General features: G+C 33.5%; 2 protein-coding genes across 3 annotated transcripts; both read left to right on the plus strand.

Moving 5' to 3' along the window:
• The first annotated feature begins 1,319 nt into the window (after window positions 1-1,319).
• LOC105157304 (E3 ubiquitin-protein ligase RGLG2) lies at window positions 1,320-5,525 on the plus strand. The gene is made up of 12 exons (XM_011073693.3): window positions 1,320-1,491; window positions 2,394-2,630; window positions 3,139-3,223; window positions 3,298-3,438; window positions 3,519-3,632; window positions 3,718-3,815; window positions 4,136-4,215; window positions 4,329-4,434; window positions 4,545-4,672; window positions 4,762-4,942; window positions 5,047-5,103; window positions 5,199-5,525. Exons 2-12 carry the CDS (start codon window positions 2,406-2,408, stop codon window positions 5,277-5,279), a joined length of 1,296 nt encoding a protein of 431 aa, XP_011071995.1. The 5' UTR covers window positions 1,320-1,491; window positions 2,394-2,405; the 3' UTR covers window positions 5,280-5,525.
• A 2,427-nt stretch (window positions 5,526-7,952) lies between these two features.
• LOC105157306 (indole-3-glycerol phosphate synthase, chloroplastic) lies at window positions 7,953-12,254 on the plus strand. 2 transcript variants are annotated; one of them, XM_011073694.3, is made up of 10 exons: window positions 7,953-8,345; window positions 9,003-9,263; window positions 9,354-9,530; window positions 10,006-10,080; window positions 10,182-10,226; window positions 10,325-10,489; window positions 10,639-10,717; window positions 11,270-11,352; window positions 11,457-11,525; window positions 11,939-12,254. In XM_011073694.3, the coding sequence occupies exons 1-10, from the start codon at window positions 8,154-8,156 to the stop codon at window positions 12,020-12,022; spliced, it is 1,230 nt and encodes a 409-aa protein (XP_011071996.1). In that variant the 5' UTR covers window positions 7,953-8,153; the 3' UTR covers window positions 12,023-12,254. The 2 variants fall into 2 exon arrangements, with proteins under 2 accessions (XP_011071996.1, XP_011071997.1); XM_011073695.3 differs by having other exon boundaries at window positions 7,954-8,345; window positions 9,015-9,263.
• The last annotated feature ends 1,492 nt before the right edge of the window (window positions 12,255-13,746 follow it).

Consider the following 13,746-nt stretch of genomic DNA (forward strand, 5'->3'; position numbering starts at 1 on the left):
ACTTTCGTTAGGGTTTGTTTGGGCGATGTTCCATTCAATATTTCATATAAATTATTCACAGGCTTGTTTTTTCATTCACCGATGACTATTTTTTATCCATTGAGAATAATTCAGGAAGAAAATTTTATTACAGTTACGCCTTTCTATATATATATATGCATATATTAAATTTACTCCCTTACAAATATAAAACTATTACTAGGGTATTTTTGTTCGAAATACTGAACTAGACGTAAATTTGAAAGTTTATCTAACGACGTCAATGTTCTCATACCCTAACGAAATGAATGCATTTACAAATGGAGAATTCTCAAAGGGAGTACAAATATGGTTTTGAATTTTTTTTTTGAAAAATTATAATTTTGCATTTTATAGCCATTATGGACATCATCCCTACATGCATCAAATAAATAATTTTTTACGCTCTAAAATATTAAACGATTGCATATTGAATTTTCGACATAATACTTACATAAATATAAGTATTTTATTTAATAATTCATATCCATACGATGGTTGGGACTTCAAATAAAGCTCCGCTATATATATATATATATATATTTGGCAAATTTTTGAGTGTAAAAAGAAAAATATTTTGTATTTAATTAACATTTATATAAAGTAATAGAACTTGTAAATTTGATAAATACTAAAGTTTATAAAATAATAATTCCAATTCCAATTTCGGTATCCATATATATTTTCAGTTGAGTGGCTTATAAGTTTTAAAAAGATTTAAAAATCATCAGAATTTAATCTGAAATATGAATATTTATGATTAATTAGTTTACAAATCTATGGTTTATATAATTACTATTTTTTTTAAGTTTACATCTACGCAATTTCTTTTAGTATTGTACTCATTTTTTAGTAATTAAAATAAAAGTGTCTTAGTGATATACAAATTCTTTTGATTTTTATCTATGAATTATATAATACTTATCCATATTTGTAACTTTTTTTGGTAAATTAAAATGGTCGACTCTCCTGAAATTTGCTATAATTTTAATTACTCTCATTGTTTGAAAAATTACAAACATTTCATAGTATTAACGATTGTTTAACAAATACTTCCTCATGACACCCTATTATCAGGAGTATTTGTTATACTATTATTAATTTAAAAAAATATTTATAATTTTTTAAATAATAAAAAAATATTTATAATTGCGATAAATTTAAAAAAAAAACTTGTTATAATTTATTTATTTATTTATTTTTGTTATGTTTGTAACCTTGTACCACTCGGAAAGTCACAAGAAAGTAAGAAACTTCTTAGCATTAGCCAACTAGTGGTAAAACTGCACATGTGACTTCAAACGACAAAAACCTTTCACAATCCACCAACTTTCAACTCTATCGTCTCTCTCTCTCTTTCTCCTCTCTCTCCTCTCCCTTCAAAAACACTCGAGCACACACCGAGCAGTTGTCTGTGTCTTCTCCATCTTCTGTGACTACCAATGCTGCACATGCAGAGAGCGTTTTAACGAGGTGAGGGAGATCTCTAATGTTATTGAACGGATGGAACAAGCGTTTGTGGTGTTTTTTGGATTGTTTTGGTATTTAATCCAAATGGGTTGGGTTTTCCTGTCGTGTATTTGCTGAAATTCTGTGTTTCTTTTTTTTTTTTTGTATTCTGATTTATTTAACAGTTGGGTTTTTTTTGGGTTCTTTTATTGTATTTCTTTTGTAGTAGTCTTGGTTTTTAGGTTAGTGTTGGAAGATAGAACTTTTAGTGGATTCAGATGTAGGAACAATGGTGTTTCTGTTCGGTGCTTTCTGGTTAAATTGAACAGTTTAATAAAATTGAAATTCTACTTCGTTGTTGCGTGTTAACGAAATTTTCCGGCAATTGTACATTATAGTACTTGTAATAAGAAAAGAACTAGATTTCTCGATATGATTCAATAGGCAAGAATTTTGCTTTTTCCATTTTTTTGCCTTTTGGATTGATCCCTTTTGGATTAGCAGAGTTCTAAAGATTTCTTGGAACACACACAAAACCTTTCGTTTCCTACAAATATTTCATGCTTGTATTTGCCTGAATTATGCCTGAACAATAGTGAACCCAAAAATAAAAAGGATAAAAGAATTAATTAGTACTTAGAACAATCTTATTGCTCGCTAGCATCATAGATAATGTTTTGATCGGATATATTTTGAGAATTTATCTTTTTTTTTTTTTATTATCCTTGATTGGTTATGCTATATGAAGTATTTAGTTGCATTGACTATCATTTGAAGTAATTTTAGATGCAGTAAATTAAATGGCCGTGCTGTCAATTATAATCTTAAGTGAACGTATTATTGATAAACATCAAATATTTGCTTATATTTTATTGGTCTGCATATATTTTTAAGAGTATCCTTTTAATGTAAAATAATCGTTTTAGGTTCAAGAGGTCATGGGCGCCAAGTATTCGAAAAAGTCGATTTCAGGTCGTTACTCATCTTATGCATCAAGTTCAAACTCATGGAGCCAAAATGCATATCCTCAGTCATCATATTCTCAGCCGACTCACAGCTATCCACCTCAATATCCAACCTATGGTGGTCCACCCCCTGAGTCTAAGAGAAAACTGGAGAGGAAATACTCGAGAATCGATGACAACTACCACACATTGGATCAGGTAAAACTATTCTTGCATATTCGTAAATCAAGTAAGACAGTAATTATTCAAGAAATCTGGATATTCAGAGGTAACTCAGCCCTTATTTGGTGGGTTTATCAAGATGATTTTTTGTGTGCTTTAATTAAACGAATACTAAACCTGCTTCTAGTGGTTGCCTTCTGTTACCGAAACACTCAAAATTTAGAATCATAATAGAGAGCAGCGTTTTGCTTAGCTGAAAGACTTATCTTCAAGCCTACATTTGCAGTCTGCCTTTGTGGTGCCTGCTAACTGCAATTCATCAGATTTCTTGTGCACGAAAAAAAATCTAGAAGTCTAATTGTCCTGTCTGGCAGTTTGGTCTGTTGTAAGTAACAGATATAGTATTTGTTGGTAAAAATAGTTGATTGACAAGTTTGGTTTCTGATGGTGAAAGTTTGTTGTTATAAGTTTTCTCCTGTCGTTTTATGTACCTTATGAATGGAGCCTTGAAGCAATCTCTCCTAAATATTAATGATTGCTGTAGGTCACTGATGCCCTTGCTCGTGCTGGTCTGGAATCCTCAAATTTAATTGTTGGTATTGATTTCACCAAGAGCAATGAGTGGACAGGTACAGTCCCTTGTCCCAAAAAATGCTTTGATAATATTCTACAGAGCAGTGCTTGAAACTTTCTATGGTTTCAGGTGCTAGGTCATTTCACCGGAAAAGTTTGCATCACATTGGAGATGAGCAAAATCCGTATGAACAAGCCATATCAATTATTGGAAGAACTTTATCCAAATTTGATGAAGATAATTTAATTCCTTGTTTTGGATTCGGAGATGGTATTTTATTTGTAGTATGGTTTTCTTTCTAAACCCGTAGCAATAAAATGAATGTCAATCTTATGATTCTAATATGACAGCTTCGACGCATGACCAAGAAGTCTTCAGTTTTTTCCCTGATGAGAGATTTTGCGATGGTTTTGAAGAAGTATTGACACGATATAGAGAATTAGTTCCTCAATTGCGACTTGCAGGTTCCTGTTTTGCCCTTTGATTTTCCATGTTTTTTGGTTGGTATCGGCTGCTGGCTACTGATGATTTCTGTCATTTTCTTTACAGGCCCAACATCATTTGCTCCTATAATTGAAATGGCTGTTACTATCGTTGAACAAAGTGGTGGCCAGTACCATGTTTTGCTGATTATAGCTGATGGACAGGTACTGAATTATCTAAGAGAAAACTTTGTAATTTCCTTTTCGAGGACCAAAATTTGTTCTCAACAGAACATGAAATTTTGGGCTTATCTGAAATAACCATGAGCCTAAGTTACTCGAGATCAATTTGATGGTGGTGCTGTTTACGTGAAAGATTAGTCTCTGAAAAGGATTCAGATTGCTTCTTCTTTTCTTCCATTTCCAAGAATTTGGTTGCTAAAACACATATGGTGTCCAATGCATTACTAGTTATGCAACAGTTTGCACAAGGATGCCGCCATCTGTGCATTGTTGCTTACATTCAGTTTTCATTTTGGGTATAGGTCACAAGAAGTGTTGACACTGGTCGTGGTGAGTTAAGTCCACAAGAGAAGAGAACAGTGGATGCAATTGTCAAGGCAAGGTACTTTATTGAATATCCATGGTGTAGTATCAGAAAACATGCTTGCAATTATATCAATCCTTCAATATATATATTCGGGTCCCTATTTCTAATGTTCTATTCCTCATTTACAGTGAGTATCCATTGTCAATTATATTAGTGGGAGTTGGAGATGGACCATGGGATATGATGAGGGAATTTGATGATAATATTCCGTCTCGAGCATTCGACAATTTCCAGGCAAGTTGTGCCATTTTGCTCTCTCATGGTGGTAAAATTTAGAGTTTAAAAATGTTGAATAACATTTCCCAACAGATATTAAAAATTCACATCAGTTTCTGTTTGTCTAGTTTGTAAACTTCACAGAAATTATGTCAAAAAACATGGATCGCTCCAGGAAAGAAGCTGAGTTTGCGCTTTCAGCTTTAATGGAGATACCTTCTCAATACAAAGCAACACTTGAGCTAAATATTCTTGGGTACAAATTTTCATCCAAAACTGCGTATTTTGATTCTTTTAACGGATCTGTATTGCAATTTTCTTACCTTGATCGAATTGTTTGATCAGTGCTTCTAGAGGAAAGGCTGTCGACAGGGTTCCTCTTCCTCCTCCACTCTACGGTGCAACTTCTTCTGCCACATCAAAGCCTACCCGTTCTCGCAGTTTCGCTCCAAGTGCACCTTCTTCTGGCGGACATGATCCAGCTCCTCGTACCAGTGAGCCCAGAAGCCATGCTTCTGAAAACCATGTAATAAACTATATATACATATAACTGTAACATTGAGAACATTCTAAGATATCTGTCACCTTCCATTCTATAATTCGTAAACCATAATGTTCATTCTTGGACAGCTTTGCCCCATCTGCATTTCGGAACCAAAGGATATGGCATTTGGCTGTGGGCACCAGGTACAACTTTTGTGCATTCTGCTCAATTATTTTTCAGGGAAAAGATATTGCTCAGAAATCCTTGAATTCATTTTGCTCGTCTCTTTTCCTAATAGACATGCTGTGAATGTGGACAAGACCTGTTGTCATGCCCAATCTGCCGAATGCCAATCGAGACGAGGATAAAGCTCTATTAGATGATTACACATAAAGGGTCCTTCAGAATCTCCTAAAAAGAGCGGTCTCTTTGTAAAATTCTGCTATAGCTTTGCTTGCAATTCCGCCCTTGCATTTGTACCTATGCAGCATCAAACGTATTAGTACCAGATTGTCTCCAGCTTCTTTGTACATATGGTTTAAACATCCTATTACAACAATTATAGATAAGAATGTCCTTTTCGTTCAATTAATTCTTAATACAATGGAGTTTAGAATCTATGGCATTTGGAGTTGTCTTACTCATGTTTAAGTACTTTGTCTCTGAGATCTTGAACTTTACCTGGTTTCCTCGGCAAATTATAGTCACCCATTGGCAAGTTACATGCATCGTAACTCTTTTGAAACTTTTGTACCTTATAAGCAACGGATATTTCCATTCTGTATGGGCGTTTGTTTCTGTTTTATCACATAGTTCTTGGACATAAAACACCTGACGAGTCTGTTTTCTATGTGTCTACAGCTTAACTATACGTGTTATTTCTTCTTCCTGTTAGCCAGTTTTGTTGTGTATCAAGTGAAGCTTTCTAGTTGACTCTATCTGCGTACCTGATTGCGTGCTGAGCAATGTTCTACGGTGTGAAGATAGTGAAACCTGAAAAATTGTAATGCTGTCCATGTGTGTTTGTGCCCGTATAGGCTGAATCCAGAATTAAGAAAAGGCCTACGACTGTGATAATCTTAAAAGTACCCATACTTATTAAGATATAATTACCTATCATATTCAAATTGTAAAACAGAAAATTTCCATTTATAACTTAAAATGCACATCAAATCATCAATGTGATATCGTAATACTGAATATTAATTTGCAGGAAAAGCTAAAACTTCATAACATCTTGATAATAATCCATTTTAGATCAACAACAAAGAAAGAGAATATATATATATATATATATATATAAATTTATGTGTAAATAAATACATAATCAGTGGTGTTGATGAAGTGGATTTGATGAGAACCACCAAAGAACCAAAGCACAAGTGATCAAGACAAGAGGGATGAGATGAACAGCTTTCTCTCCAGCTGAAGCCTTTGGAGCAATTTCCTTCTTTGACACTTCATCATCACAAATCATCATCATATCACTCATCTCATTGTTGTTGTTATAATTAGCAGCTATCAAATTCTCATTTCCATCTAAACCCTTTAAACCAGCTGCTGCAGAGAAGTTCACCAAGAATTCGTCCGACGACCGAGCAGACGAGTAACTCGACGATCGATGCATGTCTTGTTGATGACAAGTAGCAGTAGACATACAAGAAAGTTCAATATATAAGCATGTATATATGTGTTTTCTGTGTGTGGGATGGGGTGGGGGGTGGGGTAGCAATAATATTGACAAGAAAACTAAAATCTTGATACATTTACAGGGATATGAAGTTATTAAATAGAGGGGGAGGAGAGAGAGTACCTTTGCTTCTTCGAGTGGAATGACAAACAATGTGAAGAGCAAGAAAAGTGGATAATAGAGGATCTATGAGATTGTTCTGACTTGTGATCATATGGGATCTCTTGTGAAGCAATCAAAGGGGACATGCATGTGAAGATAAGTTTGTGTTTTTAGCTCGAATAACAAGATGATGTGATTGGTATAATTTAAGAAAAGTGACGATATAAATCAAATAATACTCGTAATTTGATTGATTTGATGTATGATTCAAATCAGATTGCAGATGAAAAATAAAATAAAATATTCATGCATGTATGTCTGTATTATTTTGAATTTTTGGTTTGAGATTAAGGATTTTTAAGGATTTGGAAGCAAAGAATGTGGGAGATTAATTTACTTTTGGTAGGTTTTGAATGGGATCTGATCAGCATATCTTCCTAATTGTGGGAAGAAATAATATTTGCAATAATAAAATGGAATAAATCAGTATTTTCCATTATAATATTTACCATGTGATCATTGGTTAGCCAAATGTAGGATCAATTTCTCATTAAACATGCTCCAATTTCTCGAGTTTAAAGAATGATAAAAAGAGTGTTCAAATGCTATTTATAAATTTATAATTTCATATATATCAGTACAAAGAATTATGTCAATAGTTAGGAAAATTAGAAATAAGAGCAAATTTATTGGTAATTAGGAATGAATTTGGCAATTTTAAATTTTTGTAATTTTAAAATTAATATTAAAAATGAAATATTTATTTGCTATAATTAGAAATGAATTTTAATGTTTTGCATCAGAAAAAAAATTAAAAAATTCTCCCAAAATTTTACTAACAAATATTTAAATCGTTATTTAATTTTCTAGCAAAATTATCAACCAAAAAAAAAAAATTACTAGAATCGAAGCTAATTATCAAATAAATTAATTTTTTTTTGCTAAATTCATTGTTAACGTAAATTTAATAAAGAATTCCACTATTTTACTAGAAATTAATGTTGTTACTGATGACATTATTTGTGATAGCGAATGTCAATTAGATTCAAATCAAGTGGGCAAATAAAGGCATACAAATTCAAGAAATGTCAATTTTAATTTCCAAAAACTGTTCTAATGTTGGGATATTTTATCGTAAAATGATATATATATTTTTATTTTACAATGACGATCTTATTCTTAGCCTCTTTCTTTGGTTTTTCCTTTCTCATACTCAAAAGTCAAACTATTTCCCAAATGCGACTTTTCCAGACACTGGAACCTGAGTATAGTTCGAACAGGAGGGAATTGTAGAAAAAACCCCTTGTTCTCAGCAGTCAATTTTTCCAAATCCTCAATCCAACTGGTGTTCCCCATCTCGCCACCCATACAAAAACGGGGACTGAACTCAATTTAATTTCTCCTCAGGTCTCTGCGCAATATACAAACGTATAGATACGACCTATACATACTTGCATCTTCATGGAATGCATGAATGCGATGTCGTTAAGAGCATCATCCCCTGCCAAGATTGCAGCACAGGGATTTTCTTTTCAGCAATCCCTCAATCCCGTACCCCCCAAATCCGCTTTTTTCAGGCTTATGCCGCAGACCCACATGCTGATTCACTCTCCCTTCAAGCAATTGTCATTACCCGCTATTAAATCTCAACAGGTAAGTTTGTGCCGTGCGTTTGGTATATGGTTTTTAACATGTTTAATTGCTACTTTTTGTAATAGTATGTGGAATGTGCTCATTTTTGGTGGATTTTCTGGATTTTTATTTTTATTTTGTGTTTTGGAGTTTAGATTGCTGAAAGTTGCAATCTTTTTTATGGGATTTTGTTAAATTGGGTTGTGTTCGTGTTGGTTGGGTGTGAATGACGTCTAAGTGGTGGCACGAATTGGCTCACACTAATGCGGAATGTGGTTAATAGTTGCAAGCTTGTGTTTTTGAATGTTTGAATCTTGTCGGTGGCTCTCTAGGTGAATCCTTTGCTTGATTCGTTATATGAATAATTTTTAATAAGCAGGAAACAGCTGAAAATATGCGAGATTATAGTTGGTGAAACCTAATGAGTTCTTGTATTGTTTCAACATGTCCTTGTTCTTTGTTTTTCTGAATTGAGTTAAAATAAAGAAAATATTGTCTATCTTCTTAAATTTATTTGGTCACCGAGTACGTTGATGTGCTTATTAGATGAAAAGATCAGGGCAACAAAAACTTTATAAGCATGAGAGCAAGTTCAGAGCAGTGGAATCTATGAAAAAATACATTGACTAACATTAGATAGATTAAGTTAACCTAAATATTTATTTCATATACTTTTAGTTTGAATTGAAGGATGGGTCAGCTACGGTGTCTGAAACTAAAACTTCTGAGGGGGATGCTCTAAAAGTTAAAGAGTGGGAAGTTGGGATGTTCCAGGATGAAGTGGCAGCAAGTCAAGGTATAAAGATTAGGAGGCGGCCACCAACTGGACCACCTCTTCACTATGTTGGTCCCTTTGAATTTCGTTTGCAGAATGAAGGCAACACCCCACGCAATATTCTTGAAGAAATTGTATGGCATAAGGACGTGGAAGTCTCCCAGGTACTCTTTGATTTGCTTAATGAGCTTATTTCCTTGTACTTTCTTATTCATGAGTTGTGATATGTGGTCTATTTTGGTTTTGGATGGTAGATGAAAGAGAAGAAACCACTGGGAATGTTGAAAAAATTGCTTGATAATGCTCCGCCAGTTCGAGATTTTATTGGAGCTCTTAAAGAGGCAAACTCACGGACTGGTTTCCCTGGTTTAATTGCTGAAGTGAAAAAGGCTTCTCCAAGTAGAGGGGTTCTCAGAGAAGATTTTGATCCTGTAAGTTTGCTGTTCTATTGCCTTTTAATTGTTTATGCCATTTTCCTCGTTGTAGGATCCAGGAAAGATCTAGTTGTGTTAAGGTTATTCACCTTTCTGGACATCTATAATTTTGTGCTATTATGAGCCAAGCAATAACTCATGTAAGTAGTTTGAAATTTTTGTTAAATAAGGTATGTGAAATTTTCATGCTATTGTACAATTCTCCAAGTCCAAGAGATTGGCTTGTCATCATATGGTCATTTACACATTGACCAGAACGTAGAAAATGTACAAGAGAAGATTATTAGATATCGAAAAAATGTAAGGATACATGAGATCATGCCTTGGGATTCCTGACTGTTGGGATAGCCAGCTTCCAATTCTTTCTTTTCCTCATCCTGGAAAAACATTATTATTGACTCTATGTCCAGTTCCTAAGAAGACTGTTGAATTTGTTGCAAGGCATGAGTCTTTTGGATGGTTTTAATGACAGGTTCAGATTGCTAAAGCTTATGAAAAAGGTGGAGCAGCTTGCCTTAGTGTTCTGACTGATGAGAAGTATTTTCAGGTAAGAGCCAACTTTCTGGTCGTCTCTCGACTTTGCCTCATTCTTTCACAGTATGCTTATCTGAAATGTTTTTTATTCTCCTTTTCTGGCGGACAAATAAGGGAGGCTTTGGAAATCTAGAGGCCATAAGGAGGTCTGGTGTAAAGGTACGCTATCTTTCACGATTTTTCTGAATAGTTCTGAATATGTAGCTTGATACTTTTGTTCCTATTTTTTTACTGACTTCTGCAAACTTGAAACTCAGTGTCCTCTCTTGTGTAAAGAATTCGTAATAGATGCATGGCAAATCTACTATGCTCGAGTAAATGGTGCGGACGCAATTCTATTAATTGCTGCTGTTTTACCTGATCTGGACATCAAGTACATGACTAAGATTTGCAAATTGCTGGGGTTAACGGCACTGGTTGAGGTTAGACTCTTGCTGTTGTTGTTATTAACTTGTTGAGATGTCATGTAATGTTTTTGTATGCATTGATTGGTATTTTATTTTCTGATTTTAGTATCAATCTTATCTCAATGCTTAATCTCTTCTCCATTCTTTGGTATTCCACCTTCTAGGTACATGATGAGAGAGAAATGGACCGTGTCCTCGAGATTGATGGGATTGAACTCGTTGGCATCAATAATAGGGACCTAGGTATTTTCCTTGCTTCAAGGAGTAGACTTCATGCTTATTTCTGAAACTCTGTATAGCTTTGCCTGGCATCTGTTTGCTTTGATTTACCTATGCTTAACTTTTATCATCAAAGCTTACAGTGTGCTAAACTCATTGTTACATACCTTGTGCAATTGCTCATAATTGTTTGACATTTTGATGTAGTCTTAAGAATGGACCAAGTTGGATAGGGTACATACTGTAAATGCCAAACTCCCGAAACAAGTAGCCTTGTAGTAGCAATGTACCAATGACTCACTGAAATTAATTTGAGGTGAAAAAAAGATAAAACTAGAATAAGGCACACTTTGGCAAATGCATGTACTGTTATCTTCTAAAGTATCAAATTCTGCTTTCTAGATAGTTTCACTCTCGTGATTTGGCACATTGAAGTCTTTATGGATTGCGATTTTAGGGGGTGATTAGAAAGAAGTTTGACCATTTAATTTAACAAATATTAACTCGAACATCGGTTTTATATGTTCTAATTATTGTTAAACCTGCTAAGACAGTTCACCTTCTGACCTGCTTCAGGAACATTTAAGGTCGATATTGCCAACACCAAAAAGCTTCTCGAAGGTGAGCGTGGGGAGAGGATACGTCAAAAAGGCATTACCGTAAGTACCCTAGAAAAAAACTTGGTTAATTATGTCTATTCTTTTCCCTTTCCCATTGAATGACTCTCCAGCAAACTATTTCCCTCTTCATAAAAATTCTTCAGGTTGTTGGGGAGTCTGGACTCTTTACTCCTGCCGATATTGCATATGTGCAAGAAGCTGGTGTTAAAGCGGTAAGCAGTAATGATCTATATATTTATGCCTCTGGTTCTGAATGTTTTTTTCGGGAAATCCCATTTTTCATTTATTCATCATCTCAGCAAAAAGTCAAAGCACCCCAGTTTAAACTAAATACAGATAGACCCTCGGACACTTCTGAAATTGTAACTATTTCTTATGTCAGAGGGCGACTTCTGAGGTTTTTCTGCATTTATATTCATCTCCCCTGACAATAACAGCCACTCTTGAGGGCGATCCTCTGGGGTTTCTGAAATTACATCCACACCTCCAACACTAACTTCCATATCTGAAAACGTCTACCTATATTTAGACCAAAAATGCATGTCTCTGCAACCATCCTGAAATAGAAAACTAGAAACGTAGAAGCACATCTATGAACTCATACATTTTCGTCTGGCTTCAACAGGTACTGGTTGGCGAGTCAATTGTTAAGCAAAACGACCCTAGTGTGGGAATAGCCCAACTCTTCGGTAAAGATATTTCTTCATGATGCTCGCTCACAGATGCACATCTCTTGGAGCTCCACGACTGTGGAGATAAGGCTTAGTAGCGCTAGATTAAGTTGTCCCGTCCCCTCTTTGTTTATAACTGATCCGCATACAAAATCTGTCTCGATAATGTACACCTATTTGCAGTTTTGTAATACAATCCTTACAGGTATTTTGCTCCGACAGCTTCTTGGTACTCCTGTTCAATCATCGGATAGTTCTTTTGTTGCTTCACCTATGTTTGTCGTTGTCGTTTTTGCCATCATGTTGCCGTCTCTGTCGTTTGTCATCGTCGTAGTAATTGTAAACTTATAGCTTTAGTAGTGTATATATACCTCTGTATGTTGGCAAAAGGAGTAAGACTAAGTTTGGAATACTTAGTCCATATGATAATTATGGCTTTGTTGTTGTTGATTGTTATGATCTAATTATCTTTTTAAACGTAATTATAAATAATTTAGTTAATCTTTTAATCCCAATTTTAGTTATATTAGAATTATGGTAAAGTTAAATGGTAAGATATTTCAGGTAATGAATAAAATTAAGATAGAACAAAAATTTTGGATAAAAAGAGTAATTTGGATGGTAATTTACTTAAAATTATTATAAGTTCATATAAGGTTTAAAATATGTTGATAATTTAGCTTATAAGATCTTACATATACAATTTTGTATTGATGTGATTAAATTAGAAAAAGACCAAAAATTAAAAATAAATGATTTTATTCAAATTGGAAGAAACTTATAAGGATACTACTTTTGAATTTTATAAACATAGTTTTTAACAAATTCATTTAATACTTTTATAAACTCTAAAATATATTATAAGATATTTTAAAAAATTTATAAACTAAGCTAAATACTATAGAAAGACCATCCAATTAAATATTATTCAAATATCTAAATTTGAGTTAGACCTATTACCTGAATAATCATGGTAGGAACTTCGGATTATAGACTTTTTTAAAAAGTTAAAATTCTAATTTTCATTTTCAACATACATAAATAATCAACCCAAAATTTGGACAATTAGTAGCCATAGAAAAAAAGACATTTTTAAAAAAGGGCTGATTTCTAAAAATTGGTAAATTGCAACTATCTTTTTTAATATTTGACATAATTATGAGTAGTATTTTATTATTTAAAAAATTACGAATATTCCCCTAGAGCCTTCCATACATTGGGTTGTCGCAATGGAGTATCTGTTATGTAATCATTACTTTTAGAGAAATATTTATAATTTTTTAAATAATAAAAAAATATTTATAATTATAATGGATTCAAAAATTTTATTTGTAATTTATTCTTGAGATAAATGCAGAATTGGTACCATAATATAAGCCATTTTGCGATTCAGGTACCATACTTCTCAAAATAAACAGATTTGATACCATAATATAAGAAAGTTACAATTATAATACCTTAGTTTCTACTTTCACACTTTTAATACCATGCCCTAACTTTTGAAAATATGATTTCAGCCCCCAAAAGTTTGATTTTTCAGATCTAGTCCCATCGTTTGAAAATGACATCAGAGCCTAGGTTTATTGAATAAATATAATTGTTAATATTAGTTTTAGATATTTTATCAACTAACCAAGGAGACTTTTAAGAGATTGGAATCAAACAAAAGTTCCAGTTACAACAGAGAATGTTTTCAGAATCTGAAAAATCAAAGATGAAATTTCTTTATGGAGATTTTAGAAAAGGGAGAAGATTACCTTCA

The sequence above is a fragment of the Sesamum indicum genome, linkage group LG3 (genome assembly GCF_026168435.1).
Source record: "Sesamum indicum cultivar Baizhima isolate 11 linkage group LG3, ASM2616843v1, whole genome shotgun sequence".
In the NCBI taxonomy this organism is placed as follows: Eukaryota; Viridiplantae; Streptophyta; class Magnoliopsida; order Lamiales; family Pedaliaceae; genus Sesamum; species Sesamum indicum.